Here is a 27,590-nt window from a genome sequence, read left to right as displayed (position 1 = left end):
TCAAGCAGGAGTTTGTTTACCTCGTCTGGTGCAGCTTCCAGTCGGACGAGGCGGATTATTCAACCATTCCTCAAAAACTCTGGGATTTATTTCGCCTTTAACTTTTAGTTTTGCTTTTACCAGTGAATGCTTGGCTCGCCTCGGACCTGCCGATCCGGCCCGGTCTTGCACTGATATCATTTAGACGTATTTCCATCACAGCCATCACATCGTGTTATTTTCAGAGCCAGCGGTGATGTCCCGCCACTGACATGCATCATCCGTCCAGGTGAGTCGGGACAGAGGGGGCAGAGGTGTGCGCGCGCTGTGTTTTTGAGCAATTATTCAACAAAAATCCAGTTTCCCTTTGCGCCTTACCGGCATGTCAGCTGTCACGCTGCAAACAGCGGCGGTTCAGCCTCCACAGAGTTTGATGGCAGTGTTTTTAAAATACAGGAAACTACCGACGGCTTTTCCTTTACATCGTAATGCCCTATCTGATTGTGAAATAACAATGAAATCCAAATGAGTGTCTCAAAAACGAATTTAATTTCATGCAATATCTCCGTTTAACAGTTCTGTCAGAGTTTAAAGCGACGTCTTCCTACTTTATGGAGGTCGCTTCTCTTATTTTAAGAGGAGTTTAAGAGTCTGTTTGTGCGTTTTGCAGTGACTTTATTTATTTTTGGCAGCTTCAGTTCCCTCTATCAGCCCCGTAACCCACTAGTTTAGTCATGAAGGTCTAACTGTGGCGCTTTGTCCTCAGAGGTGCGGAGGATAAACCACATTATAGAATAGATCGTTTGGCGATTTTAAGACAAACACTAAATAACGCCGAGATGTGTGCGATGTTTTCCCTGTAATAGAAATGCTGATTTTTTTTTTTTTTTTTTTGCTCATGGATGAGAGACCGTCTGCTTCTGCTGTTATCGAGGTCACAGTGCATTTAATTCACCTCTCCGTGTCAGCTAGTGCATTCACATGAGACTTTTAAGACCCACTCAGGCTCAGTTCACCTGTAGCTTTGCTGGTATGAACGACTTTGGATAACAGGTCATTACCAAGACTGTAAAGGGTCATTTTGCCACTTTATTACCAGTTCAGGATTGTGGTTCTGTAAGTATGCGCGCTGTCCTGCGGGAGGCGCACATACACCGCGGGGTTTTTCTAGAAGAAAGTCTCTAATATCGAGCACCATCCATGGAGCACACACACCGTCCAAGTGACAGCTGCTCAAATGTTTTAATACTCGGTAAGACTACCGAGTGTCAAGTGAAACCGTGTCGTGTAATCTGTAACGTCGGTTCAGCGGAGACTACGCTGTTCCCTCGTCGCTCACGGAGACTCAGACAGAACATACAGCCTCCCCCTTCGTGTTAATAACAGTGACTGTGCGTACGTGCTGCCGAACGGATCTCCTTAAACTTTTAGCGCCGCGGCACCTGATTAAATGTTTGTTAGTTTTTCTGGCACCAGCTTTCCTTTTCTTCCATCTGTCTGCTTTTCCCTCCGCCGGTGCGCTTTGGTGCCGTTTCAGTCCACGCCGCCTGACACGCACAATATCTCTCCTCGTAAGCGCTCGGATCCGCACCGAAGCCCACGGGGAAAGATTACATTTTCATGTGGCTGGGGCACAGACGTCGCGTCCAGTTATATTGTGGTTGTCGTCGCAGTTCCTCCGTGCGTAAAACATGCGTAAAAAGCAAAAGGACGACTGTTTACATCAAAGGTGCGTAAAAGTGTTTGTGGCTACATGGAGACTCGGTGCTAAAAGCCAGTTGGTTGTAATTTTAGGTCATTTTGGCACAGAAGTAGGTCATTGCCGCTGGGAATCCGTGCGCTTAGGAGGCTGTCGTTTTGTCTGGACAAACAGGAAGCTTTGCAACAAAATACCCCCCAGAGTCACTTTTTTTTAGATAGTCACGGTGGGAGTTTTGGTGATTAAAACGGAAAATGACAAAAGTGTAGTATTTTTGGATGTTGGTGCAAATCACCCAATAAAAAGTAAGATAACATCTGCAGAATTTTTTAACTTCGATAATATGTTAATCAACCGTCTATAAGCCGATCAAACTGAAAGACTGTTTTAGTTTATTGACTCGAGGACTGAGACCTCCGGACTGACTCTGGCCGCTGAGAGATTTCTTCCAGGCTGTTTCTATGTGACGCAGCTGAAGTTACTCCAGCCGCTTCCTTAATGCCTGATTATTCTAGTCCCCACAGTCAAACAAAGATTTGCTGCAATCAGCAACGTCTGCCAAACAATGGACATGCACCGGGCAGCCAGTTTGGACAGGAAATCTGGGCTACCACCTGACCAGGCACATATTCACTGCACATAAACTAGCCAAAGTCTCACCTCACAACTTTACACGCTCATGTGGGTGTCGGTTGCAGTGGGACGTGAGCTAGAATATGGTTTCATAAAAGACAAACCTACTGGCCAGTTTATTGTCCGGTGTTATTTAGTAAAAAGTCGGTGCTCCTCGGCGCGCGGTTCCCTGTGAAAACAATCAGATGTAAATTACAGAAATCCCGCAGTTTTAAGTGAGCCATGACGCAGCAGTGCGCTGCTTCATTTCCAGCTGCAGCTCCACACGCAGCAGAGACGCGAGGCTGTAGGCTGTTTGGGCAGAGTGATGAAGGCTGACGGTGCCGCTCTGTTCATCCAACAGACCACCAAACCGGCCCGATGGCTCGACCGCAGTAAGGGCGACACAGGGCAGCGGAGGAGATCCACCACCCGTCGGTGCATCTGGAGTTTCAGCGCAAACCACCCGTTCAGACAAGGGTGGCGAGCGGAGCTTTGTATTCCACCCCCCCCGCCGTGCCTCCAGTGGATATTTCTCCTCCGACGGCGACTCGTTGCCAACTTCCCCGCTGTCCCCGAGGCCAATGACGGCTGACAAAGCCACGCAGACTCCGAGCCCCACTGCCCAGGTGATGAAACACGCCCTACAGCGCATGGCTGAGGCGCACGGCGAAGGACCGGGGGCGCACCAGCAGCACGGTGAGCACAGGCACTTTGCATACAAAACCGATGATTAACCGCCACATGCATGTGGAACAGATTTAACTTTGTCACTACGAGGTCTTCTGACAAGTGTTGGACTGACTCAGCCGCGAATTAAGTAATATGCAGATCAGTGATGAACTGCGACACGTAAATAAGACACTAGTCTTTCTTTAAATGTGCATCATGTATATGATTATATAAAACAATTTTACTAACACTTTGCAGCTTTATAGTGTCCATATTTTCTACTAGTGAGAAAGTACCCTTTTTTATTTAAAGAACCTCAATAAATCATCGATATCCTCAAAAATCAAGTGTGTGTTTCCCGCTACTAATGTGTGTCATCCAGAATCAGTTTCAAAAATGTAGTGTTTAAAGTGTGGATGTCTAAATATGTGAATACACACCCTGATACTACATTAAAAAATACAGCACCTGTTGTGTGTGTGTGTGTGTGTGTGTGTGTGTGTGTGTGTGTGTGTGAAAGTTCCTGGCTTTAGCTGCTCTGACTGTTTTCACTGTGAAATATAGCTGCTGCTGGTGTTGTGTGGGTGTGCAGCAAAATATGAAACCAGAGCCCAGCACAAGCTCCCTGAAGCTTCCTTTAACAAAAAGCTGGGGTTGTTGGTGTTGAATGTTAACAGTGATAGTAAAAAGTTTAACAAAAACATACTCAGGATGTTTTTGCACTCCCCTTTCAGATCTTACTCACAAGGAAAGAGGTTGTTTCACTACTCTTGTGGGGTTTTTTTTTTATGTTCAAATGTATCAACTAATACACAGCACGTCTCACTCCATTGGCCCTCAGAGGGAAATCCAACAAATTCAGGCTGAAACATGAAACACGCTAACATGACTCCTCAGTGCTGCCTGACACATTTCTGCTGACGCTCATGTTTTCATTCCATCGTAGTATTACTCCTCTTTCTGTTAAGTAACACCTACAGACTTTCAGTGTGTAAAACCCCTGTTAACTTCACAAGGTTTATTTAAATGAAACACACATAATATGATAGGAAACTCAAAGCTTAGTTGTATGTGTATTTGATAGAAATAAACAATTGGGTCATAACCTTGACCAATACCCATATATTAACCTAAATGGTAACTAATGGCTTTCATATCATCCAACACCCAACTCACTAATCACAAAATAGCCCCTTAAATAGTGATTATTGTCATATTTACTTTCTGGTCAGTAGACATTTGGTCTCTTGGACTCAAACAAACCCATAATGGATACTTTGAGACATTATGTAATGTTGTATTTTTTTGTTTTTTTTCTGTTTGGCATCAGACACTTTGTGAATGAATCTGACTCAGGCGTCTCAGTAGGCTTTGTTAGACCTGCTGATGTTGGATTACTGCCCTGGATTTACAGTTTTCACGGAGGCCAGCTGAGTAAGTCTCACAGGAAGGAAAAAAGGTCTTGACTTCGTACTTCTACAACATTGTTGGACTCAAGATGGACCGTTTAACAACAGGTATTGAAGAATGGATGCAGCAGAACTCATAGATGCCTCAACTCTGGCACTTTGGCTGTCACCATCTTGGACTAGATATGACGTTCGTTCCGTGAGGACCCCTGCGTCTGATTGGTTATGTTTAGGCATGATCTGCTTCTGATTGGTTAGTAACAAGGTAGTCCCACCCTAAAGCATGCCCCATTTTATTGTCTATTTTACTCTAAAGAGGATCATGATTTATAAAATGAACATAATTCTGTACTGAAGAAGACTTGGAACTAGCAACTGAGACCATAAACTTGTTATGAAATGTTTACTGAGGTAATAATCAAGTGAGAAGTAGGGTTTTTAGGCATGTTCTCATAGACTCCCATGCAATTGGCCCCCTGTTGGCACTTCCATACTGGCTTCACTTGTCAGACCCGAATGCTAAATCCACTTATTTTATAACATCTATGTCAGAACCACACATTTATTCCACGCATTCTTCTTCCTTGTCAAAACCTGACGCCTTCTTTAACCACAATGCAACTTAGTCATTGATATTTTGATGAGAGATGTGGGAGTGTTATGCTAGTAACGGCTAATTGTAGCTTTGAGCCGCTAGCGGGTTACAGAGCTTTGGCAAACTCACTTCTTTCTAATGCCATACCTTCAAATCTTATCTTACTTTCGGACTTGTAGTCGTCAGCCTGAACCAATGCTGACTCGAACCAATGCTGACTTGATATCACTTGAGGCAATTTATCAGATTTCTCGCAACTCCCTATGGAGCCACAAAACGCTTTATTCAATGTTTTTCATATGTGCAGTAGTACTCTCCAAGACCGTAAACAGATTTTATGTGTAAAATTGGCAAACTTTCCCTTTTGGAGTTCAAGTGTTGAAGCAATGAAAGAAACTGAAGTGTCAGTTGAAGCAAAAACATTGAATGGAGTCGTCTGTTGAAGTGTAAAGGATGAAAAGCAGCTGATATGCCAGTTGACGTGTAATAGGTGACAACAAGCTAGTCAAAGTGAATGAAAATCTATTCATCCACTTACTACCTTTTTGTATTTTCTGAACCTACATCAACATGTTTGTTGGACATTCATCACTTTGCACAGCCCTGATCCTGTTTCTATTTCTGCTGCCTATTTAGATACAAAAACAGAACAAGACACGAATGCTTTTAACTATTTTGCTTTCGGCTAAAGCTGCCTATCCTGTTGCTTGGTAACAAACAAAACTGCTGCACAAGGCTGAGATTTTGCACAATCATGAAAAACACATAAAACAAACAGCCACCAGAGTAAATACCCCCACAGTGTTGGTGCAGTGGATGACAAATATGTCCACTTTGTAATAATCTCTCAATTCGAAGATTCCCCAAATTGAGCAGTGATATCTCTTTCAGATGCAGAAATATATAATACTACATGTTAAAACCAACTTAAACCACATCCGTATCTATGTGGATTTGTGTTTTTTTATAAGAATAATGGTGTTTTGTAAGCAAAAAAATAATCATTGGAGGATGGAATAAAACTTCAGTAAGCCTCAGTGTGTTGTAACCTCTGTACATATGACTCTGCTTTTTATAATAGCAGTGATTGGCTTCCCTGATTGCCTTGTGTCTCTTATTCTCTTTCACTACAGCCAGCCAGACAAGATACCAGTCAAAACAGACCAACGCGCGTGTGTGTCATTCATTAAGTACGCCAATCAAAATAAGCCTCAGTGAGTGTGTGTGTGTAGCAGTCAAAATAGGCCTGCAGGTCTTTTGTAAGATGCAGACAGAAACCCTTTGCCTCCCATTCAGTCTGCAACATCCATCAGATAGGACAGATAGAAGATAAACACACATACGCTCATACAAAATATAACACACAAAAAAAAAGTCTCAGTTATCAAACATGCTGTTCTGGTTGTGTGTTAGAGAGTGAGATCGAGCGTCAGAGCTTAAGGAGGATCAGTTTATCATCTTGTTGTTGCTTCCTGACAGCGTGATTACAGCTTCTCCTATCACAACACTCCCTCCTGCTGCAGCAGGAAGATCACACCTGATCTGCAGAAACTGTCATGTTTCTTCAGTCTCATCCAAAGTGGAGCAATCGACCTTAACGCATTGCTGATTCTGCTTGATTTATATTCATAAAGTTTAACTATGTCAAAACCTCGGGGCTGGTAAACATCCATCTACACGAAGCTAGCTAATAATAACTTTTCTAAGCCAAAGCTATTCATTGTTTATTGTGAGTAAATCAAGTAAAGGCTCTTCGCAGCTGTAGATCTGTGTCTTCTGAAACAAATTGACTGTTATAAAGAACATTCAGTCATCCAAGATGTGACTGCTGTGAAATTAGCTTAGTATAATTGTTGTATATGCCAGCCAATAAACAACAACAAATTGTGGTACAGAAATGCCATTTTTTTGTAATTTAGAAGCAGCCTCGCCATTATGCTAGGAGACTACACAATAATTTGTCTGTTAAGATGGTCACTGCATCAGATAATGCGATTATAGAGTCATATATTCTTGCCGTGACTTGGCTAACAGACCTGACAGACTACACGCTGGTCCCGGTCCAATTATAGCTTGTGTGACAGCACCAGAAGGAGGGGCTAGGGTTTGATGTCCGGCAAAAAGAATGTAAACAGACGAAGCAGCGTGTATGACACCGGCTGTCTTGGATGCCGAAAAGCCTAAAAAAAGAGAGAAAAAAAAACGGTGGTGACTTTTCTTCATGTTTATAGTTGTGCACGAAAGAGTGCTCTGAGCTCTGATTGGGAAATGCTTGGAAGACGTTGTACAAAAAAAAAATTCTTAATGTCGTATGATATACTACACGGGACGTAAACAATCACTTGTTGTGCCTATTTTTGTTCCTGACACATAGTTTGTTTACATTATGCAGTTATGGTTTTAAAAAGCAGATCTAGCAGATCTGTCTACAGCTGTAATTGGACAGTCCACTAACACAGTTTGATTGACTGTTGATCCCTGGGAAATGCAGCCTAGAAAACACGTAGTGACTTGTGTAGCCATGGGTTACACTGCCGTCCTGTCCACCTCCCATCGCAAACATGGATGTTGTTGGTGTAGTCATCAGCATGATAGATTAATCGGAACGCAGTGTCTTTGCTGTATTGGTCTCCTCAAGATTACAGGATATGAGAAATATTAAGTGTGGGTTTTGTCACAGTATTGATGACTCATAAGTGGAGATGGGTTAGAGGTCAGAGCCTTTCATAGTCATTCAGTTGTTCAGACTGAAAATACATAACTAGATTAACCAAGAAAACACACACACACACACACACGTTCGCTCACCCGATTAGCTGGCAGTGGTATGTTATCTATATCTTTATTATGCTGATATTGACACACATCAATACACTCATGACTTACATCTCTTCTGTGTTTTTTAGCACAGCTTTGTGAGCATGCATCTTCTATAAGATAAAATACACTCAACTGGATCAAAACTGGGCAGCACCGTCTTCTGGTTAGCACTGTTGCCTCACAGCATGAAGGCCAGCTGGGGCCTTTGTGTCTGGAGGTTGCATGTTCTCCCCATGCATGTATGGGCTCTCTTGGGATACTTCAGCTTGCTTCCTCCTGCAATCCAACGACATGCAGGTTAGGTTAATTGGTGACTCTAAATTGCCCGTATGTGTGGTTATGTACCCTGTGATACCCAGGGTGTACCTGCCCCCCTGCAACCCTTAGGGATGAGGAGTAATGGATAATGGATAATGAATGAATGAATGAAAGAACGAATGATACTGTGAACCACCCACTGTCTGAATCACACTCGATGTGTCTGGTTGGTTTTTTTGTCTGTTTATTTCATTTCCTATAAAATTTTACTTCTCATGTGATTTTCCTGGCGATCAGGACATTCATCTTTGTAACTGTAACCACTGTGCTGCATTCATGTGCTGAACATGCACAAAAAAAACATCCGGTTTGAAGGTTTGCATTTAACTAACTTGCTAGTGTTGAGATTTTGGTCTAGTGACTGCGGTTTGAACTGCAGGTCTGGTGATGCTGTGTTGCACAAGAGGACTCATTTGATATTTGCAGTGAGTGGACATGCTCTGCAGTGAATGGGCCACTTGGAGCACTACATGCATCTGAAAATATACATCCAATGAGTCTAGTCCCTCTCTGGTTTCTGTTAATATTACAAGTCATATTTGAAAAATCTTGGTGCTGAAATTTCACCATCTTTTCATGCCTAAACCAAAACCTCACATAAAGCTGCAGACCCTTTACTTCACATGAATGAACATTGAAATACGATTAGTTGAACATGCAGTTTGTCTCTGTGAAGAGCTTTGAACCTTTTAATGATGGCAAAACTGTACTATATCAGCAAAAGTTTTTTTCTCTGTTTCAGGACACTCTCCCAGCCCCTCTAGCATGCGGCCACGAAACGCAGCAGGGGACATGCAGACGGAGGCAATTGGACGAGAGCTCCAACGCATTGGAGACGACTACAATAGATCGCTGTTAAGGGTCGGTGATCACAGACACTTTTTGTGTGTGTGTGTGTGTGTGTGTGTGTTTGAAAGAGAGAGCGAGAGCTCTTGAGCAAATTGCCGAATGCTATACAGCTACAGAAGAGCAAGTGATTGGCTGACTGTGGTTAGCTAACAAATGTAAAATCCAACATTAGTTTGTCCTTTTTTGTGGTTGTTGATCTAAGTTATAGTTACTTTAGCAACTTAGTTAAGGTTTTTTATTTCAACTTTGCCAAAAGGCGACTTCCATCTAGATATGACAGCATAAATATGCAAATCACTTCTTGTTCTGTGATTTATTTCCCCATTTAACATTATTTGAGGGAATTCATTTGTCGGTGTTCATGAAATCATTGCAGCTTGCAGTACAGCAATCAAAACAAACCCAAAAGCAAGTCTGTTAAACTGTGTGAATGTGAAACAGGACTTTGTTGAAAATGAGCAATAAGAAATAAAAGGGAAGGAAGGGGGTGGAGGGGTCAGGACAAAAATGGCCCTAAAATGCCGCCGTGGGTGATCTGAGGGAGCCTGTGACCAGCTGGTTATTTCCACTGTGCTCGGGGTGAGAAAAACGAAATGACTTTTGATCAGAAAATAACCAAGCAGACAGCCTGAAGCTGCAGAAAATCCAGATGCCACATTAACCACTGTAGTTAAAAAAAAACCCAAACGAAAAAACAAGAAAACAGCCATATGATACAAAAACATCACCAGTGCAGTAGCAGATGATGGACTTGTTGAGCACAGAGGGGGGAGGAGGGGGGCAGCTTGATTCTCCTCTGCAAAGCCCTCTGTCAGTTTCCAGCAGTGGGAAAGATTCAAAAACACAACTTAGTGGTACAACTTGGGTGTTTAAATGTGGTCAAACCCAGAGGAGCTCATTGACTGCTCTCATTATTGAGAGAGATTATTTGCTCAGCAGCAGTTGAGCTGATGATTAGTTGGCTGGTTAACTGAGGTACTGATATGAAGATGTTTGTGAATGTTGTTTCTCTTTGGCAGATGAGAACAGGAAGTTATTTAACTTGTGAATATTAGATGTAATTGTAAATGGATGGTATTAATGTTATGTGGTGTTGCAGTTGAAAATAATTGACAAACAATGCCAGAGACTCTACTTGTTGAAAAGATGGAGAAACAGTAAAGTTTTATAATTTAAGACAATCAGTGCAAAGCTTCTGATTCCCAACCCTCAAATCCTCTCTGCTCTGATCCTGAGGTGTTAGAGTTGGCCACAGGAAAAACAAGGCTCCACAAAAACTGCCCGTGCTTAAATTCATTACAGCGGAACAGTCTGATTAGCCAGGCTGACAGATCCTGTAGTCCCTCCTTGTCACCAGTGAGTCAAATGACAGCGCTGGTGACCAGGAAGTACAACAGATATTGCAACAGGAGAGCTCAGTTTCTCTCAGTATAGCACCAAATAAGGTATTTATTTCATCATATAGCTACATTTACCAACAACACTGATTGGACATTCACATAAAATATGGCAAAGTTTCCCTTTAAAGGCTCTCTCTCTAAAAGGTTTTTTTTTTAATTTTTTTTTTTATGACTCTTAGCACTAAGAAGCAATGCTTTTATGACTGGGTATGTGAAATGGTAGACATTCTTTCCACTGATTTCACACTGTTCTGCTCTTTGACATTTGATGACGATAACACACAAAGAAGCGTGTTAATGTTCCAACAAATTCAGGGAAGAAGAAAACTGCAAATTAGTAAATGCGGACATAAACATAACACAAAGAAAGCAAGATAATAATAATAATAATAATAATAATAATAATAATAATAATACATTTTATTTTTAGGGCGCCTTTCAAAGCTCACAAGGTCGCCACACAGAATTCACATAAAACATACAATATAATAGATAAAACAGGTGTAAAACAGGTATAAAAACAAGCAATAAAATACAGTAGCAGTGCAAAATGAATCAGAGGGAGTAGGAAAGTGTGAAAAGATGGGTTTTGAGTTTTGAGGATCGGAGGGTGCGGGTAGGTGCAGAAACGTGGATGAGGTCAGAGAGGTATGGAGGGGCGAGGCTGTAGATGGCTTTGAATGTGTGAAGCAGGACTTTATATTGAATGCGATAGGTGAAAAAGATAAAAAAATGGGTTTGCAGATTTAAAAGAAAGTGACAGAGTATTTTTAAAGATGGATTGTTAGCTTGTCTAGCTTGGTTAAACAGCTCTGATTATGATAAGGAATGGCAGTAGTTTGCCTAATGCCTTACTGAAGAGATAATCACATTATTTCAGGGAATATAAATCCTCTGAATGGTGCAGTTTACCAATCAGTCAATCAGACTCGGTGTGTTGTAAAATTGTATAGCTGTAATAAGAGTTCATTTCCTTTTGGCTCCTGTTTCCTTGGCAACATTTCTGCATGTTGCATCATCATTTGTTTACTCCTCTATCAAAGAGCTGACTGGAACCCTGGAAAGCCAGAGAGGAAGTGGGGGAAAAAGCGCTGGTTTGAATATACTTTAATCTCATCAAAGAAACGGATTAAAAAAATAAAAGTCAAGAACGAGCATGACAGGCCTGTTATATCCCAGCGAAGAGCTTAAAGTGCTCCCTCAGTGTTAAAAGCTTAACAGCGATAAAGCTACAACTCTCCAGCCGAGCAGTCTGAGTAGTCTGAAATGTTCTGTGTTTAACCTTCTGGGTGCTAATGAGCATCAAACACAAAGACAGTTAACCCTTTCTGCCTTTTTGCCTCTGCACCCCCTCCCAAATCACACACCCATATTTAACCAAAAAGCCATGAAACCCCTTAAGGGATGTTATTGGACTGCACTTGTGGTTCCAGCGGTCATCACTTTGCTCTCAAACCCATCATTAACAGAGCTGGGTTACTCATCCATCTCTCAGTTTTTGGTTTGGATTAATCACTGCATTTATCTGCCTTCTGGATGATCAAATGTCAACACACTCCTTGAGCATTTCACCAAGTAAGGCTAACTGCAGTATCGCTCAGTGCACTGACATCGGGGAGAATTGAATTCATTTCGTACATGAAAAAAACCCAAGTTGGGATAAGGTACGTGCCAAGAGTCACGCAAGGCAAGCCTGGTTTGGCCCTCACAGCTGTGACTGGAGCTGCAAAGGAAAAGAGAGGGAGGATGGAGAAATATGTGAGAACAGGATGAGCTGAGGCTGTGACTCAACACCTAGTCACACTACCAGAAGGAGAAAAAAAGAAGAGAAGTGCATATTTGTTTGTGTCTTAGTGGCAAGCCCTCTGTGAACCTGCATACAGAGTTGTCCAGAAAATGTGTGATTGTGTGTTTGCTCGTGCTGTAGAACATTGAGGCAGACAAAAGAGGAACATAGAGGCTTGTTCCCTGTTCTCTTGCCAGGTGTTGGTGTTGCTGTGGATGAGTGCACATGCATGGGGACACATGATTGGGTAACCACAGTAGCATAAGATGTTTTACGGGTTTTTCAGAGTTTACTTGGATACATAATCATCAATTTAAGAAGAAGGAAGATTTTTTTTGTTTGCTTCATTGCAGTTTGTTCTGCTAAGAATGATGATTAAATAGATTAATTTCAATACAGACTGCACAAAATGAACACATGGCTGAAGAATTTGGACACCACTCAGAGATCCTGGTTTGTTTCCCCATAGTGGCTGAACACTGGTGTTCACTGATGGGAAGCTGGTGAGGGATCACGCCTTTGACAGTCTGCTCCTACTGGTAGGTTATAGTGCTTGCATGGAAAGGGTGGGGGTCTTGTAAGGATAGCATGAATCTACATGTTTCACTTCCTGTATTGCAAAGGTATGACGAAAGGAAGAGACTGACATAACTGGAGTTGTCTATTTTCTCCTTTGGCTAACACTGGCCAAGAATTACAGTGTAGCAGAGTGGATCAGTCTGAATTTTAGAGAAGATAAATTAAGAAAAATGCTAAAAAATAAGATTTAATATAGAAGTAACAGGTCTGCCAGCTCTGCCCAACTCAAACTGGAAATTTGAAAGGTCTGGGAGGCACTTTTCTGAGTTCTCAACAATCCCACGAACTCTACACAGTCATCCAACAGGCCCGGCAAGATATGTGAATCATGATGAATCATAATCTGGCTCCTGTCCATCTGGGCTCATCTGGGTTGAATTTGGGGTGATTCAGGCACCTGGTGTGGCTGCACCCTGAACAAATTCATCATGTGACTTCCTAAATAACCCCTTAAAATGAAGAGGAGTACTGATATCTGCTTGCAACACCTTGCTTGTATACTGTCTTTATTCTAAATCCATTTTAGAAGTAAAAGTTAAAAGTAATTCAAAAGGAAAAACAGCAGAGATTAGAACAGATTTGGCGAAAAATGAAATAACATGGATTAACTTTACTAACTTAGGTGATTGCCTGACCTTTCTTCTAGCATCACAATGAGGTTGACATTTTTGCTTTTTGTCTCCATGACCATTGGATGGATTGCCATGAAGTTTGGGACATACATTCATGGTACCCAGAGGATGAATCATAATGACCTGGTGATCTCCTGTAGCACCACCATGAGGTTTACAGGTGCAGTTTTGAGTGAATTATCTCAATAGCTTTAACATGGATTACTATGAAATTTTGTGCACATGTTCATGCTCCTTTCTGGATCAAATTGTAATCACTTCGGTCATCCCTAAATTTCAGTGTAGTACCACCATCTGGTGAAAAATGCAATTATCTAATACTTTGGTCTATGACCAAATATTTGCAAAACTAATGACATTCCCACAATCCCATTTTGACTCATCTCACAACTGTTTAGGCGTCCCAACCCCCCGAGTGAGGAAGCTTCTGCAGCAGTACAGACATCCTTTCAATCATCAAACAAGGGAATAAAGGAACAATTATTCTTTTAAATAGATTAAATTATTTAAAACTGATGAACTTGGTGATATTGCAGTATGTGGATTGTTTTACATTATCAGTAAAGTTATTAACGGGTTTAGGAGGATATTTTAGGACACTGACAAGTTCTAACACTATTACCCACTCATCATTACATTGCTGTAGGATACTGAACCACCAGCATTTTGCCACTGTTGACAGAATTGCTTTAGTCAGTTTCATTGCCTAAAGGCACTGACCAAAAGGCAGAGCTGCATGGCTTCAGGACCTGCCTGAGAAATTATTAAGTTCTTTTTTATTATTATTAAGATGCTTACACGCGGAGGGGATTTTCTATTTGTCAGGAAAATGTAGAGAGGTGTGTAATCACCAATATAATGATGAGTCATTATTTATTTTTCAGTAGTCTTTTGCTCTCGCTCACTGGCTCTCTCTCCTTTGTCCTCATTTAATCCAGCCCCCCTTGCTCAGTTAAACATTTACACAATGTGTGCGTGATTATGTGTGCGTGTTTGTATTCAAACATCTGTAAATGTGCTCAGTATGATGTTCGCCTGTGTGTGTGTGTGTGTGTGTGTGTGTGTGTGTGTGTGTGGTGTGACAGTGTAGTGTCCGTGACAGTGTAGATTCATTATGGCTCAGCCCTGTGGTTAAAGAACTCTCAGGGAGCAAAGCACAAGGTCTAATTATCCTGCCAAAACACACACACGCTTACACACAGAGACACACACACACACTCACTCAAACAAACTCCAACACACACACTGTCAGCTTTATGGAGGAGGTAAAACCCTTTGTCCTGAAGACAGAAATAACTCTGAAGAACATTGTGGACCAGTCGGGTGTCACTGGTGGCTGGTTGTGTTTTTGTTTGTGTGTGTTCGACTGTGCGTGAAAGACAAAGAGCGGGAGAAAGACAATGTTTTTAACCCTTGTTTAACCGAGAGTTAAGAATGCATTGCTGCTCCATCAGTGGAATGCAGGACTAAACACTGATTTACTGTAGCTTTTACCTGTGTACAGCCCACCAGCTGAAGGGTTGTTTTGTTGAACGCTTGTCCTGGATTGCAAGAGGAGTTGAAAGGCATTAATGTATAAAGACATTAGACTTTGACTCCATAAGCACAAATTCCAACAATGGGCGCCGTCTAACCTCTGCTTTACTCACAAAATGCACTTAGATTGCATTATTTTCAGTTTCAACAGTCTCTTAAGGCTACATGGCACACAGAATTAGTTTAAAATCCTGAGCCACAATGAAACTCACAACAACACTAAATAACAGCACTTGAATGACAGTGCTGCTGAAGGCGAAGATGAAAAATACAGTATATTGCATGAAGTGGACTTGAAGGAATGTTAGTCAGCTGGACTTTGGTTTCTGGCCCTGGTTAAATGAGGAAACCCCTCAGTTGTAATGGAATAACTGACTGACAAAAAAAAGTATTCTTGGGAACTACACACTTTCTGTTTCCCTTTCTGTTGTGTTTCACTGTCAGACTAGAGCAGCATGCTCTACCCATGTGTCATCTAGGTTACTGGTTACTGATTAGTGTGCCAGATTTCCTTCACTTTCTATGCGTAAAGCCTCATGTTTGCATCTTCAAACATGATCCTCAGATTGCAGTGTGAAAACTAAAGGTATGACAATGATGGCTTTTCACAAGGATGGACACGCCAGCACATTTATTTTGAGGAGAGAAAAGCTTGCAGAAATGTTTAGTGGTCACAGCTTTAGCCACAAATGGGAGATAGCAATTGAGATGACGTTTTTTGAAGGTCATCAGTTAGATTCAGAACCACAACATCACTAATGCATCATCTGTGTATGGCTGTTGCTGTATTGTGGGAAACTGCATGTAAAGGATAATGTGCAATGGATGCTTACATGTAGAGATGTAGGTGAGACGGCATATTTATGTGTTAAAACGTCATAAAAATCAAAAGAAATATTTTCTAAGTTACAACTTTAAGACTCTGCTATTTCGGGAGATTTGGATAGTGCCAGAGTGGGCAAGAGCAGGAAGGGCAGAGAAATAATATAACAAAGCCTAACTCAGTTTGCATTGTGTGTGTGTATATGGGCTAGCTTGGTGTGTGTGTGTGTGTGTGTGTGTGTGTGTGCTTTTAAGTGTAGCCTTGTTTAGAGAGCTATTTTTGAGAGGCAGCATAGTAAGTTGTGGTGACCGAAGAAAATCACATGAGCTGTTTGGAACGGACTGACTCAATGTTTCCACTGTGAAGAGAGAAAGACAAGAAGACGAGTAAGAAAGCAAGATGAGATATTTGAAATTCACTCTCAATTTCTTTTCCAGGTTGACTAATTAGTCTTGAACACTGAGCAGTCAAACAGGATTGCGTTTTAGCCCTTTCTATGAGTCACACACAGAAGGGTGACACAGGTAAAACCTTTGAGCCTTACAGTGAAGGGATTCGATGGCTCTTTATCCTGTGGTGGGCATATTGCTGGCTTCTTTTGGGACTATTTGTCCCCTGAGAGTCAGTCCAAGGGTCAGTCCAGATCGATACAAAGATCGACTTTGATGAGACATTTCTTTCCTGATGGTAGTGACTTAGTTTCAGTTCAGCACCTTGGCATTTTTCCACTCAAAGCAGTTCTACAACATAAAAAAATAAAGCTATTTACCATAACTTTAAGTTGCCTATTAACAATTTGTCAATAAATTAAAATGCATGCTTCCTTCATTCAAATACAAATGAACTTGCAGACACTTGTAACCTAAGATGGATACTTCATCACAGTGAACATCTAGCGTACTTTTTTCTCATTGTCATTGTAATGCTGCTAGGGTCACAAATTAGTTCAAGATGGTGCTGGTGGGAAGGTCAGACAACCCTCCAATCTTGCTCAGTGTGCAAAGCTGCCAAAATCACTCATACATTTTTACCTTCACAACACGATTTATTCCTGTAGTGCAAGAATGCAAATCTTGGATGTTGGAGCTTCCCACCAACATTTAAAATTGTAAAACAGATTGGGATATTGGAAATGTATTTAAAGGAAACGCAATCTGTTGTAACCGGGGATAAACATGCAATCATAATAAGCATCATCCTTTAAAGTAGTAGTCTGCAGATGTGGCACACCAATTCACTTTTTGGTTGACTGATCTAGTAAGTTGATTGGCTGACTGCCTGCTTGGTTTTTCTCTGGTGCTTTTTTTTTTTTTTTTGTTACTGTTGTCGTATTCCGTCGCACTACTCTAGCACTATTGTGTGCACATGTACGTGCATGCACATGCTGGTGAAGGCATGTGTGTGTATGCCAGATGAAGTAATTGTTAGATGCCTGCAGAGTTGCAGTGAGAGCAGGAAAACGATTTGTGGCAGCAGGTTTTCTATTCTCAGCTGATGGAAGGGGTTATTTGAGGTAAGAGTTTAAATGAGGGATCTATTAGAGGGTTACCCGTGTGTGTCTGTGTGTGCATGCGTGTATTTCCTTTTCAGTAATCCTGAGGTATAAGGTTGAATATCAGGAGTGTTGGTGAAACTGGCTTTGGCTTCGTGTCAGACTCCCAGCCCACAGTTTGTCAGCTGAGAAGCACATCTGCTTCTGATTGCAGTGGAAATCAAACCTCTCATCCTGAATGTGAAATACAACCTACCCAAATAGCAGACCGGCCCTTTTGTCTACATGGTGTTTTTAATCTTTGGTAATTATCTGTTTTCCCAGAAAACTTGATTTTCTGTTTAAACAAATGAGATGCAACATGTTGTCTGTTTTGGGAGTGCTGATAGCTGTGTTTTTGAACTTGAGAGAGGAGAGAGTTTCATACTTGTTGCACTGACATGAGAGTGATATCGATCATCTCTTCTAACACACAGCAAGAAAGCAAATAAGTAGTTTGCTGCAATCTCAAACTATCCCCTCGACTCCTTAAAACCAGTTGAAATTCTGAGCATACACCTTCTGTTATCAGACAGCTATCCTATAAGGATTAATAGAAATGAATCCAGGTGTATATCGGGGCTGCAACTAACAAGTATTTTGATAGTCGAATAATCTATGGATATTGTCAATAATAATTCGCTATTTTGATTAGGAATCAAACAGTTACTTTATGGCTCTTATTTAGCTGCCAGCTTTTAGATTTAGCTGGAGCAGTAAGCACTTGTGAGCATCTGTTTACCCGCCAGAAGCTCAGTCTTAAATTCACTTTTTATTCGGTCTTAGGCAATATTTACAACACACCTTTTAGATCTTGGGTGTTTTTAGGTGTAACTTTTAACCGAATTTTAGTCAGAGGACGTGGATTTTTAGCTGTTTTTGCAGCAGAGAACAAACGTTATTCAGCATGCCAGTGTGACAGTGTGCCAGTATACACACCGCGACGTCTCGGACTGTGGGAATGTCAGTTAACTAATATGAACCATTGCTTGCTAAGCTAATGTTAAGCTATTTCATTGAGTTGCCTGTTGGTTCTTTGAGTGTTGAGGAGGGTAGGAATAGAAGGAGTAAAGCTAAGCTATGTTGTTTCAGTGCTGGTCAGTGCAACAAGGGTTTTTGCGCCTATACATAAACATAACAATACAGTGCTCCGTTGTCTGAACCAGAAAGGCTACTTTATTGTAGCGTTTGTAGTATTTTATTAGTTTAAGTAGGAGCAAAATATAACCCGGTAACATTAACTCTCATTAATGCATTTTAAATTAGAGTGAAAAACATGCAATGACATCACAGGCTACTCAACAATTCATTGTCAACTAATTTCATCATTAATTCATTGTTGCATCCTTAGTGTGAATGCACCGACTGCAGAAGGACAATGTTCTGATCATGATCTGATCCAGAGGTGGTTTGAGACTTGGTGCATACAGATGTGTGTTATATGTAAATGCATCAGTTGTGTTATACCACATACATCAGGTCTCAGCTCCTCCCAGGTACACCACATCCTCCCCTGTTGCTGCCATTGACAGTTTCTCCTGCACTTTCATTAGTTGTAGATGTAAAATTATAACACAAATACAAGTATATAATTGCCTGCTACTACTACTACAGAGCAGGATATACTGTAATGTGGGATTTTACATTTTGGGTCAGAACATCTTATTGATTTGAAATTAAAACTGATATGGTGTAAATCTCTCCCTTATCTGGAATTTTGCTGTTCTTTTTAGATGCTGCGAATCCCAATTGTTCCAGTAGAGCTTCTCTTGTGGTTATACTTGGCATCATGTAGCTTCAAATGCATGCTCTTTGCAACCATATACAAAAACAGCTCCCCATTTCTAGCTATATAGTCAGATATCTAGACATCAACAAATCAAACGTGTTACAGTGAAATAAACTGTCACTGAGTTTCCTTTGTGTCTTGAGACTCATAAATCTGCCAGCACGGCCCCTTCCCTCAAACTGTAGGCCATATTGACAGTTAAATCATTACAGCGGTTCGTGAGGTGAGGAAAGAGCACAGAAACTTTGCCAACTTAACAACCACAAAGCTCGTGTCTGTCTTCCAAAGCTACTTTGAGGAGAGACAAGTGTCTAATATGCAACATTATACTTGCAGCTGCAAGCAAATCAACATTAATAACAATAATTGTAAAGTTTTCACGACAGAAAAGGATAATTATAGATGTAAAAGCCAAAAATGGTGTGACCTGAAAGAGTAAATCATTGAAGGAAAATTGCAACCTTTTACCACTTTTGCTCCTCAGCTGTAAATCCACTGCAACTTTCTACTGAAAATAAAAAGGCAGAGCTCTAATCTGTGATGTCGAAGGACAAACTTCTGAGCTTGTGTGCTGCCAAATGAAAAGAGAGGCAGACCTAATGGGTGTTCACTTGACCTTCTACACCCACACAAGTCTTGATTTAAGATAATGGCTAAAGACCAGGTTGTGGAGATGAAATCACCCCCCCATAAAAAGAAGCCCAATTTTTTGGAGAATTTTCTCTTCCTTTCACTGCCAAACACAACAGTCCCTTGATGATATTTGGGGGAAATGTGGCTCAGTTTTATCTACAGTGAAATGGGTCTTACAGTTCAGGTTGTCTGCTGCTCTTTCAAGTACTTGCTCCACTGGTTTCTCCTCAAAAGTTGATTCAAAGTTAGAAAGTTCATGAGGTGATGATTACTGAGGAAAAAACAAATCCCAAGAAAGAAGGAAAAAGTATTGCATGTTGTGTCATAATTAAGTGTTTTTCCAGATGTGTTTGGGGAGATTTCAGTCCAATTTTCTTCTTTAATGGTGAATTTAATTTAATAGTCCAACCAATAATAAAGAGTCTACAGTCACATCTGTGGGGCTGTACTATAGGCTAAATGTGCTATCAGGCTCACCATTTTAGTTTAGCCTGTTATCATGCTAACACTTGCAGGTATTTGGTCATAAACTTGGGACAAGTTAAAAAGTTGACTAGATGGCAACGCTAGATGAAAAATTAAAGGATCACCAAAGTTATTACAGCAACATGAATGTCTGAACCAAATTTCATGGCAGCTCATCCAATAGTTTTTGAGACATTTCAATGAGAATCACAAATGCCAACCTCATGGTGCCCTCAGAAGAAAATCACATCCTCTGAGGACCATGAATATCAGTTTCATGGCAATCCATCCAATAGTTATTATTAATTATTATGTTATTAATAGTAATTTGGAGGTTGCTTCCAGTCTCTCAGTCTTTATGTGTGGATGGTTGGCTCAAAGCCCACTAAGATAGATTTTAATAACGGCTTGGCTATGGGTGTCTCTTCTACAATATTTCTTTCTATACAGGAAATGGGGGTCAAGTTTTATTCGGCTCTGGTGAATTTTGGCAGCTCGTGGGTCATCTCTGACCTGTTTGTTTGACTTGGTCAGAGTCAGAAGCAGACGTGATTCATTACAGGGTTAACTAGTCGTTCCCTCACCTGTTTCCTCCTATGGCATTATGGGTTTCTGTGGTTTTTGGCTCACTCAAATCAAACCACACAGCTTTGATATTCCTCTCTCACTCTAGCCCATAAAGATCCTGTTTTTCAGTGAACAGTCTCACCCTGGGGCAAAACACTCATTCTGTGCCAGTCTGGACGGTATTGTATACTTCATCCGCCTGGGCTGTATTTTAAGGGCTTCATGCCAAAACAGGACATCCATCTTCCAGCGGAAAAACAGATTCCTACTCTTGTAAATGCCTTCTTTATCCTTGTAAATGCTCCAGTTAGAGTGCTAGGTCTCCTTTTTAAACCTTTATTTATGAGATTATTGGTATCTGTGGATGGATTGTTTTTTTGGCTTCATATTGCAAAAGACCTTCAGCAATTAATTGATTAGCTGTCAACTAGTAAATTGATTGCCAACTATTTTGGTAATTGATTTATCAGTTTGAGTATTTTTTTAAGAAAAAAGCAAGATTTTTCTGATTCCATATCCATCCATCCATCCATCCATCCATTCTTTATGTGAATATTTTCTTTACTCCTTCATGACAGTCAACTGAATATCTTTGGTATGTGGATAAAGCAAGATTAGGTTTTGATCAACATTTTACACAATTTTTAGACATTTTATAGACAACTAATCAAGTAATTGAGGAAATAATTGGCATATAAATTGACAACTAAAATAATCATTAGATCCATTGCGAATCCAAGTTTTGAACTGAGGTTAATAGGTAAATTATGGAAATAACTAAAGTTTCCCCCACTAGAATTGTTTGTTGGTATAAGCAGAGTTACCAGATCATTTTTAAGTCATTCATTTCGGAGATCCCCCACCCACCTTTACAGCTTTGCTCAGCAACAGGAACCTTGTTGTTTCAGAAGAGTGTTTTCCTCTGGGCAATCTTCACAGTGTGTGTTCACCCAGGCGAAATGTCTTTTATCTTCTGTGGAGCGGGCGGACCTCTTATCAGTGACAAGGTGCTGCTGTTTAGGCGATGTACCGAGGCCAAGGTGCAGTGCTTGGGATGGAGAGCAGAAAAGAAAATGGAACATTTATTTCAGTCGACAGCATGCCAAGTGTGTCAGAATGACTGCAGAAAGGTGTTCATAATAGCAAGAGACAGGAAATACTGTTGAGACGTACAATGTGAAGGAGTCCTTACCAAAATCACAGCAAATGATTTTACTTATCAATTAAACTTTGACGGAAGAAGGTCTTGACGCCTGGACAGCACAGATTAGGCCTGATATATAATCATGTTGTAAAATGATTCTAACATCTTGCATAATCTAGTATGAATCTAACCAACTCAGCTTGTCCTGCTGTAGGTTTCTGCAAACTCAGCTGTCTGGCTGTTGGTCTTGAAGGAACTGCACATAAGAGTTTAAAGAAGAAAATTTGAAAAAAAACAAAACAGGCCAATAGTCCTCGTATGTCTCACGTCTCTTCTTCGGCATTCAGAGTTTAGTATGTATTTCGTAAACTAGCTACTGTAGATGATTTTTTTAAAGGGGAACTCAGCTTGTGAAAACAGGTACGTCATGTCTTTTATGGCTTTGGAGGGTGATTTCCAAAGTCTGATAATAAGTTATCTTGAGTTCAGCTTGATACTTTAAATATTTGACAGTTGTATTATGGGTAGTGCAGGATCAAGAAAGTTGACTCTTACTAGGATATCTTTGCCTCTGTTGCGCCTGTTTTAGTCATTTAGTTATTTAAATATATCTTCCCTTCTTAAAGGTCCCATATTATGCAAAATTTACTTTTTACTCTTTTCAACATAAATGTGTGCCTACAGAACACCATCTCCTGCTCCAAATGTATAAAGAAATGTGACTGAAAATGTTCAGTTGAGATTTGGCTTCCTTTATGATGTCATAACAGGATTTTTTGATCATGTGACAGATATGTGACTGTCCCCGCCCACTGAAAACTTCTTGAATCCACCTCGCTGTCCTCCATTGTTTTTTCCTCACTAACACCAGCTCCAGCTAACACAGAGATGTTGGAGCGTGCAGAAGGAGGCTGAATGCAGCTGCAGCAGCCATGTCAACAAATTCAAACACGTTTCACATATGCAATCATACACACTAATGTAAGGAGATCACACCTGGAGGTGGAGATAATAAAGAGAGTTATGGCAGGATGTGGAGAACTGTATTTACCTGCTTCCTGTGGATGTAAACATACAGTATGTGTGTGTGCGAACGTGTGTGTGTGTGTCTTGGATTTCAAATCATCAAGGGATCCCAGGACGTTTATTTGAACATTTGATGTATATCACAACACACTAAGAACATTTTGTGAAATAAGAGCCCAAAAAGCAGAAGCCAGTGAAAGTGATGTATTTGGACACGGGTAACTTCATGAACTAGGAGTGGTGTGCTCACTTTTTTGCAGCTGATGGTTGAGTTGAGGCAAATGAAACAACTTATAATAAAGTAGGTTTTTCACCCATTAAGCACATAAATAGATTATTTTCTTTGCCCATCAACCACGATTGACATCAACATCCATCCTTAGTATGGGATAATTTGTGTGTCATACTTCCAATCTTTTCCTGTTTGAGAAACAGATCTCAGGTCGGTGCAACCATGCTGTATATCTGTGACATATTTCTCGTTAATACTGAAGCATCTCTCCTCCTGTCTTTCCTTTCTATTCCAGGGGGAGGCAGGCAGACATGGACGGGTTGTGATCCTTCCCAACCCGCAGCCGCACATTCACCAGGAGCTTGCCATGCTGCTGTGCTGTGCTGTCCTTCTGGTCTTTCTGATTGGACGGATAATCTACTCGCAAAGCAATACAAACAACCAAGACCACTCTCAGGTTTAGTCTTAGGAAAACCCAGCAGTCGTAGCATTTTTCTTAAATAATGTATCTGTGTTGGATCTGTCACACCTTGAATCTCCTTTTCGATTTCGGGGACCTAATTTTGACTCTACTTCCTCCCCTTTCCCAACTGAGGAAGGAGACTTTGGGCCCTGCTTGTCTTTATTTTGATGGAGATGATTCGTTAAAGAACTCTAAAATGCCTGGATTTTTGTTTTTTCACCTCTGTTTTTTCTTCACGGTCTCTGAGCCTTTGCAATGCCACCAAAGAGCTGGGACTTTGCACTCCTTTCCAGCACAGAGGTGGTCATGTCACCTATATATGCCTCTGTGCAAAATTACGCCTGTGGAAATTCAAACGTGCCTTGTACAGTTTCCTGTTTACTTTTTTTAGCTACCTTTAACATGTTTTTATTGTACAGAAATTCATTGACTGATCAACTCAGCAGATCCAGGGTTGTTAAACATCAGGATCCAACATGCAAAAGACTTGTGATCTGTGTGGGAACGGACTGGGCCAAAGTTATCATTCTTATCCAACATTTTCATCACTCAATGTTCCTCAACTATTATGCTATTTAATGTTTTTGTTACCATGAATTAATGTCTGTTTATATTTACTTGGTGAGTTAACACAAGCCAACTGTACACCTACATTTTCCACCCCGGAAATTAATTGTGTCATGATAATTTGAGTACTATTGACTTAAGAGATGCCATGCCATTCTGTCTTTTGCTGGCTTCTACAGGTAAAGCGCCATTTGGACAGGATCAGTATTCCAGGGAGAGGTGAGGGTGGTAATAAAATATTTCCTGTGGTCCTTGGCAACTAAACTCCTTGTGCTGGGTGGCAAACTACAGCATTTAGTTTGTAAAAGACAAATATTCTGAGGGAAAATCATTATCCGTAACTGAGCTGCCGGACCAAAATAACAGGAAAAGCAGATCTTTCCTTGTCAAAACAATTATTTATGGGTGTAAATGACTCTATGGTAAGGGTGAAAAATGTGCTCTGGACTCATCTGCACATACAAAATTAAAATTACCCAACCCCAAAGAGATGAATCCTGTACGAATGCAGCTTAACACTGTATTTGCCTTCATTAATGAGTGCCCATTTTGTATCGTGTGTCATATTTCAATACCCTGGGTCAAGTTTTGGCAACAGGTAATCTGTAAAAAGGATTATTATCTCTTCAAAGGTACTTTAAGTAGATGCATCAGTCCTGTAGTTTAAAAAAAAAAAGAGAATACATTTCCTATCAATAGTTTTCTAAACATCAATATTGCAAAATTAATGTTTTATTCATGTATTTCATGATTACTTTGCAACTTATTAAACCGCAATTTGTACACAATAGAAAGTCTGACCCGTGAATGTGGAAACTGAACACGCCCCGACAGATTTTACCCTCTGTATTGCTCAGTTTTTCATGGAAATCCCCTCACCCATTGACACTAGTAAGATGATACTGTACAAACCTTCAAGTAATTGATACCAATACCTGTATGGAAAACCTGTGTGTTTCTGCAACCACTAGAGTCAGATTGAATGATGAAGGCACATGACTTCCTTCCTACTCACTAAAATGTAATTTCAAAGATTTCCAAGAATTTCAGAATTTTATCACAAAATACAAATAATAACAGTAAAAAAATTAAGCGGTTTCATTTGCATCTTTGCTGTGGTTGTATTCAGCATTAAAACAATGATTTTGCACATTGAAAATCCAAAGCAGGACTAGATTACTTCACCTGCCAATACAATAATCAGACCTGAGTATTTGTTACTAAGCTGCCCAGTTAGTGGAGTGAAACTCAAAACAGCAAGATGACGAACAAAATGTAAGTCATTTAAACTATTAAACAGTGTCATTTCCTGCTGCCTTGTTTACTCATCCTCTGCGTTTTGCATTTACAAACCATGCTTCGACGTGGATGCAATTTTCAAAGCATTTTACAGCAATAGCTGGTCAAACCATTCTTTCTGTTTCAGCCTCTGGATTTGCTATTAGTAGAGAGTTGGCAAGTATTGGTTTGTTGACAAGGTCATGTTATCCGTTTATTAGCACAGTGATTCAGACCCGGCCAAGTCCCCTCGTGCTTGCCAGGTCATTAAACACTCCCAGAGAGAGGTTGCTGGAACACAACCAGACACTGAATCAGGAGTCACTGACTAGTTAGCTAACAATAAAGTATCAAATAATGGTGATACAGCCTTCAGATTAAGTACGTTTAGTCTTATCTTTGAACTCTTTAGGCTCATGAAGACATATCTCGGTTCTGTTCTCATGTGAGGTCCAAGGTTAGGTCAGTGTTTTTTTATTGGCTTTCTATCGTTCAATTGCATGTTACTGGTTACAGCTAATTAAAAGTGAACCAGAACAGTGATAAACAGCTGAGTGGCTTGTGAAAGTGCAAAAATCTTTTATGCAAAAAATATGAAATGCCTGCTCTTTTGTATACAAATATTTGATTTGCTTCCCATTTGGAGGATGAAGTTCTGTATATGTCAGTTAATTTCATTAACTCTAAACAATGTTAAGTATTTGATTACACAGCGTTGAAGAAGAAATGAATCCCAAGCACCTTAAAATACCAGGAGTGCTGGTGGTGCACTGCTCTTATTGGTGGTGGGGAATGTAACCAGATGCACAAACCAACCAGGTAGTCCTCAGCATTGAAGCAGTCTTTCCTGTTAAACCAAAACATACTGTTTAACATCACTTCCAATAAAAACAAATTTCACTTTTTTGTGTCATGTTCAAGATTGCATGTTAGTGTGGAATGGGTTCATTGTTGCCCCTTGTACCAATGGGGGGGAAAACACCCATTACGAATTACCGCAACTCCTAGTTACAGCCGTTATTCTCTGCTCTCCAGCCTCTGGGGGCAGCAATGAGCTCATTACAGCTTGGTGAAGGTTACACAAAAACTTATTTGGACATGCCACAAAAAAGTGAGATTTAGACCTTATCGGAAATGTTTTCAAACTGTAATTTTCAGGTTTTACAAGAGGAGAGGCTTCAAGGATGAACACGAACTGCTTGGTTTGGTAAATATATAATCCCACTTCCCTGTTTGTCAGGGAAGTGGAAGTTAACATCAAACAGAGTGTTTTGAAAGTCCATGGATGCAGTGTGAGTCAACCAAAGAGATTGTGCAAACTTATTTGCTATATACTACAAACTATTTGCCAACTATGTTTTCTGTGTTGTTTTGGGCGGTACAAGTGAAATGTTACCAAATTCTCTGTATTGTTTGTTGTTTTGATCGGTACCAATCAATCATAGGATCACATCAGCAGTGTGTGCTTCAGCCTGACTGGAATATGGATGTAAATGTAAATTGCTGTTCATCAATTAATGTTTAAAGCAGTTTAACTGCAGCTCAGTTTCAGGAATCACCCTTCATAGTTTTACTGTTCAATGGAAGTTCATCTATTTCAAATGATTGTTGGCAACATTGCAGACAGACTGTTGTACTGTGTGTTACATGTGTTGGATTTAATCTTAAACAAATCAGTTTCATCACCGCTGTTCTCTTCCTGTGAAGTGAGACAAATGAGAACAGCAAATCTCAGCAACAACAGAAGTTTGTTGTAACACAATCAACAACCAAACTCATCTCAGTGTGTTTTTAGTCAAGCTTGGATGTTTGTACAGTTGTGTCAACAGGAATACATCACAGTATAAAGTATGATCACAGTTTTCATCATCCCTAAACTTAACAGTGTTATATTTGGTGTTCAGCCTCAAGCTTCATTTTCAAACTTCCACCAATGAGATGATGGATTAGGATCAGGCTGTCTATTCTGTAGCTGAAGCTTGTGGACACTTGCTATTGCATGCATAATGTAAATTGTAAAGACATGGATGATTCATTTCAGTGGTTACGGTCTATATAAATAAAGTGATTGTTAATATTTCTGCAAAGTGACCACAGAGACACAGAAAAGACTACGGAGAGATTTGAAACAACTACAGAGAGAAACAAAATGACCATAAAGAGTGGTCACCCTGTAGTCTTGGGAT

General features: G+C 40.5%; 1 protein-coding gene across 4 annotated transcripts; it reads left to right on the top strand.

Moving 5' to 3' along the window:
* On the top strand, nt 1-27,424 carry bcl2l11 (BCL2 like 11). Of its 4 annotated transcripts, none has more exons than XM_070840502.1 (5): nt 1-268; nt 2,655-2,989; nt 8,847-8,965; nt 23,392-23,553; nt 23,696-27,424. In XM_070840502.1, exons 1-5 carry the CDS (start codon nt 252-254, stop codon nt 23,948-23,950), a joined length of 888 nt encoding a protein of 295 aa, XP_070696603.1. In that variant the 5' UTR covers nt 1-251; the 3' UTR covers nt 23,951-27,424. The 4 variants fall into 4 exon arrangements, with proteins under 4 accessions (XP_070696603.1, XP_070696602.1, XP_070696604.1 ...); XM_070840501.1 differs by lacking the exon at nt 1-268 and adding an exon at nt 1,546-1,708; XM_070840503.1 differs by lacking the exon at nt 1-268 and adding an exon at nt 1,546-1,708 and having other exon boundaries at nt 23,692-23,861.
* The last annotated feature ends 166 nt before the right edge of the window (nt 27,425-27,590 follow it).

This window comes from Pempheris klunzingeri, chromosome 12 (genome assembly GCF_042242105.1).
Source record: "Pempheris klunzingeri isolate RE-2024b chromosome 12, fPemKlu1.hap1, whole genome shotgun sequence".
Classification (NCBI taxonomy): Eukaryota; Metazoa; Chordata; class Actinopteri; order Acropomatiformes; family Pempheridae; genus Pempheris; species Pempheris klunzingeri.
This window is presented reverse-complemented; position numbering and strand designations above follow the sequence as displayed.

Coding starts and splice junctions, on each gene's coding strand:
- bcl2l11 (XM_070840501.1), top strand. CDS start 1,671: ATGCGTAAAAAGCAAAAGGACGACTGTTTACATCAAAG. Junction 8,966..23,391: donor ACAATAGATCGCTGTTAAGG/GTCGGTGATCAC, acceptor TTTCTATTCCAG/GGGGAGGCAGGCAGACATGG. Junction 23,554..23,695: donor ACAACCAAGACCACTCTCAG/GTTTAGTCTTAG, acceptor CAACTGAGGAAG/GAGACTTTGGGCCCTGCTTG.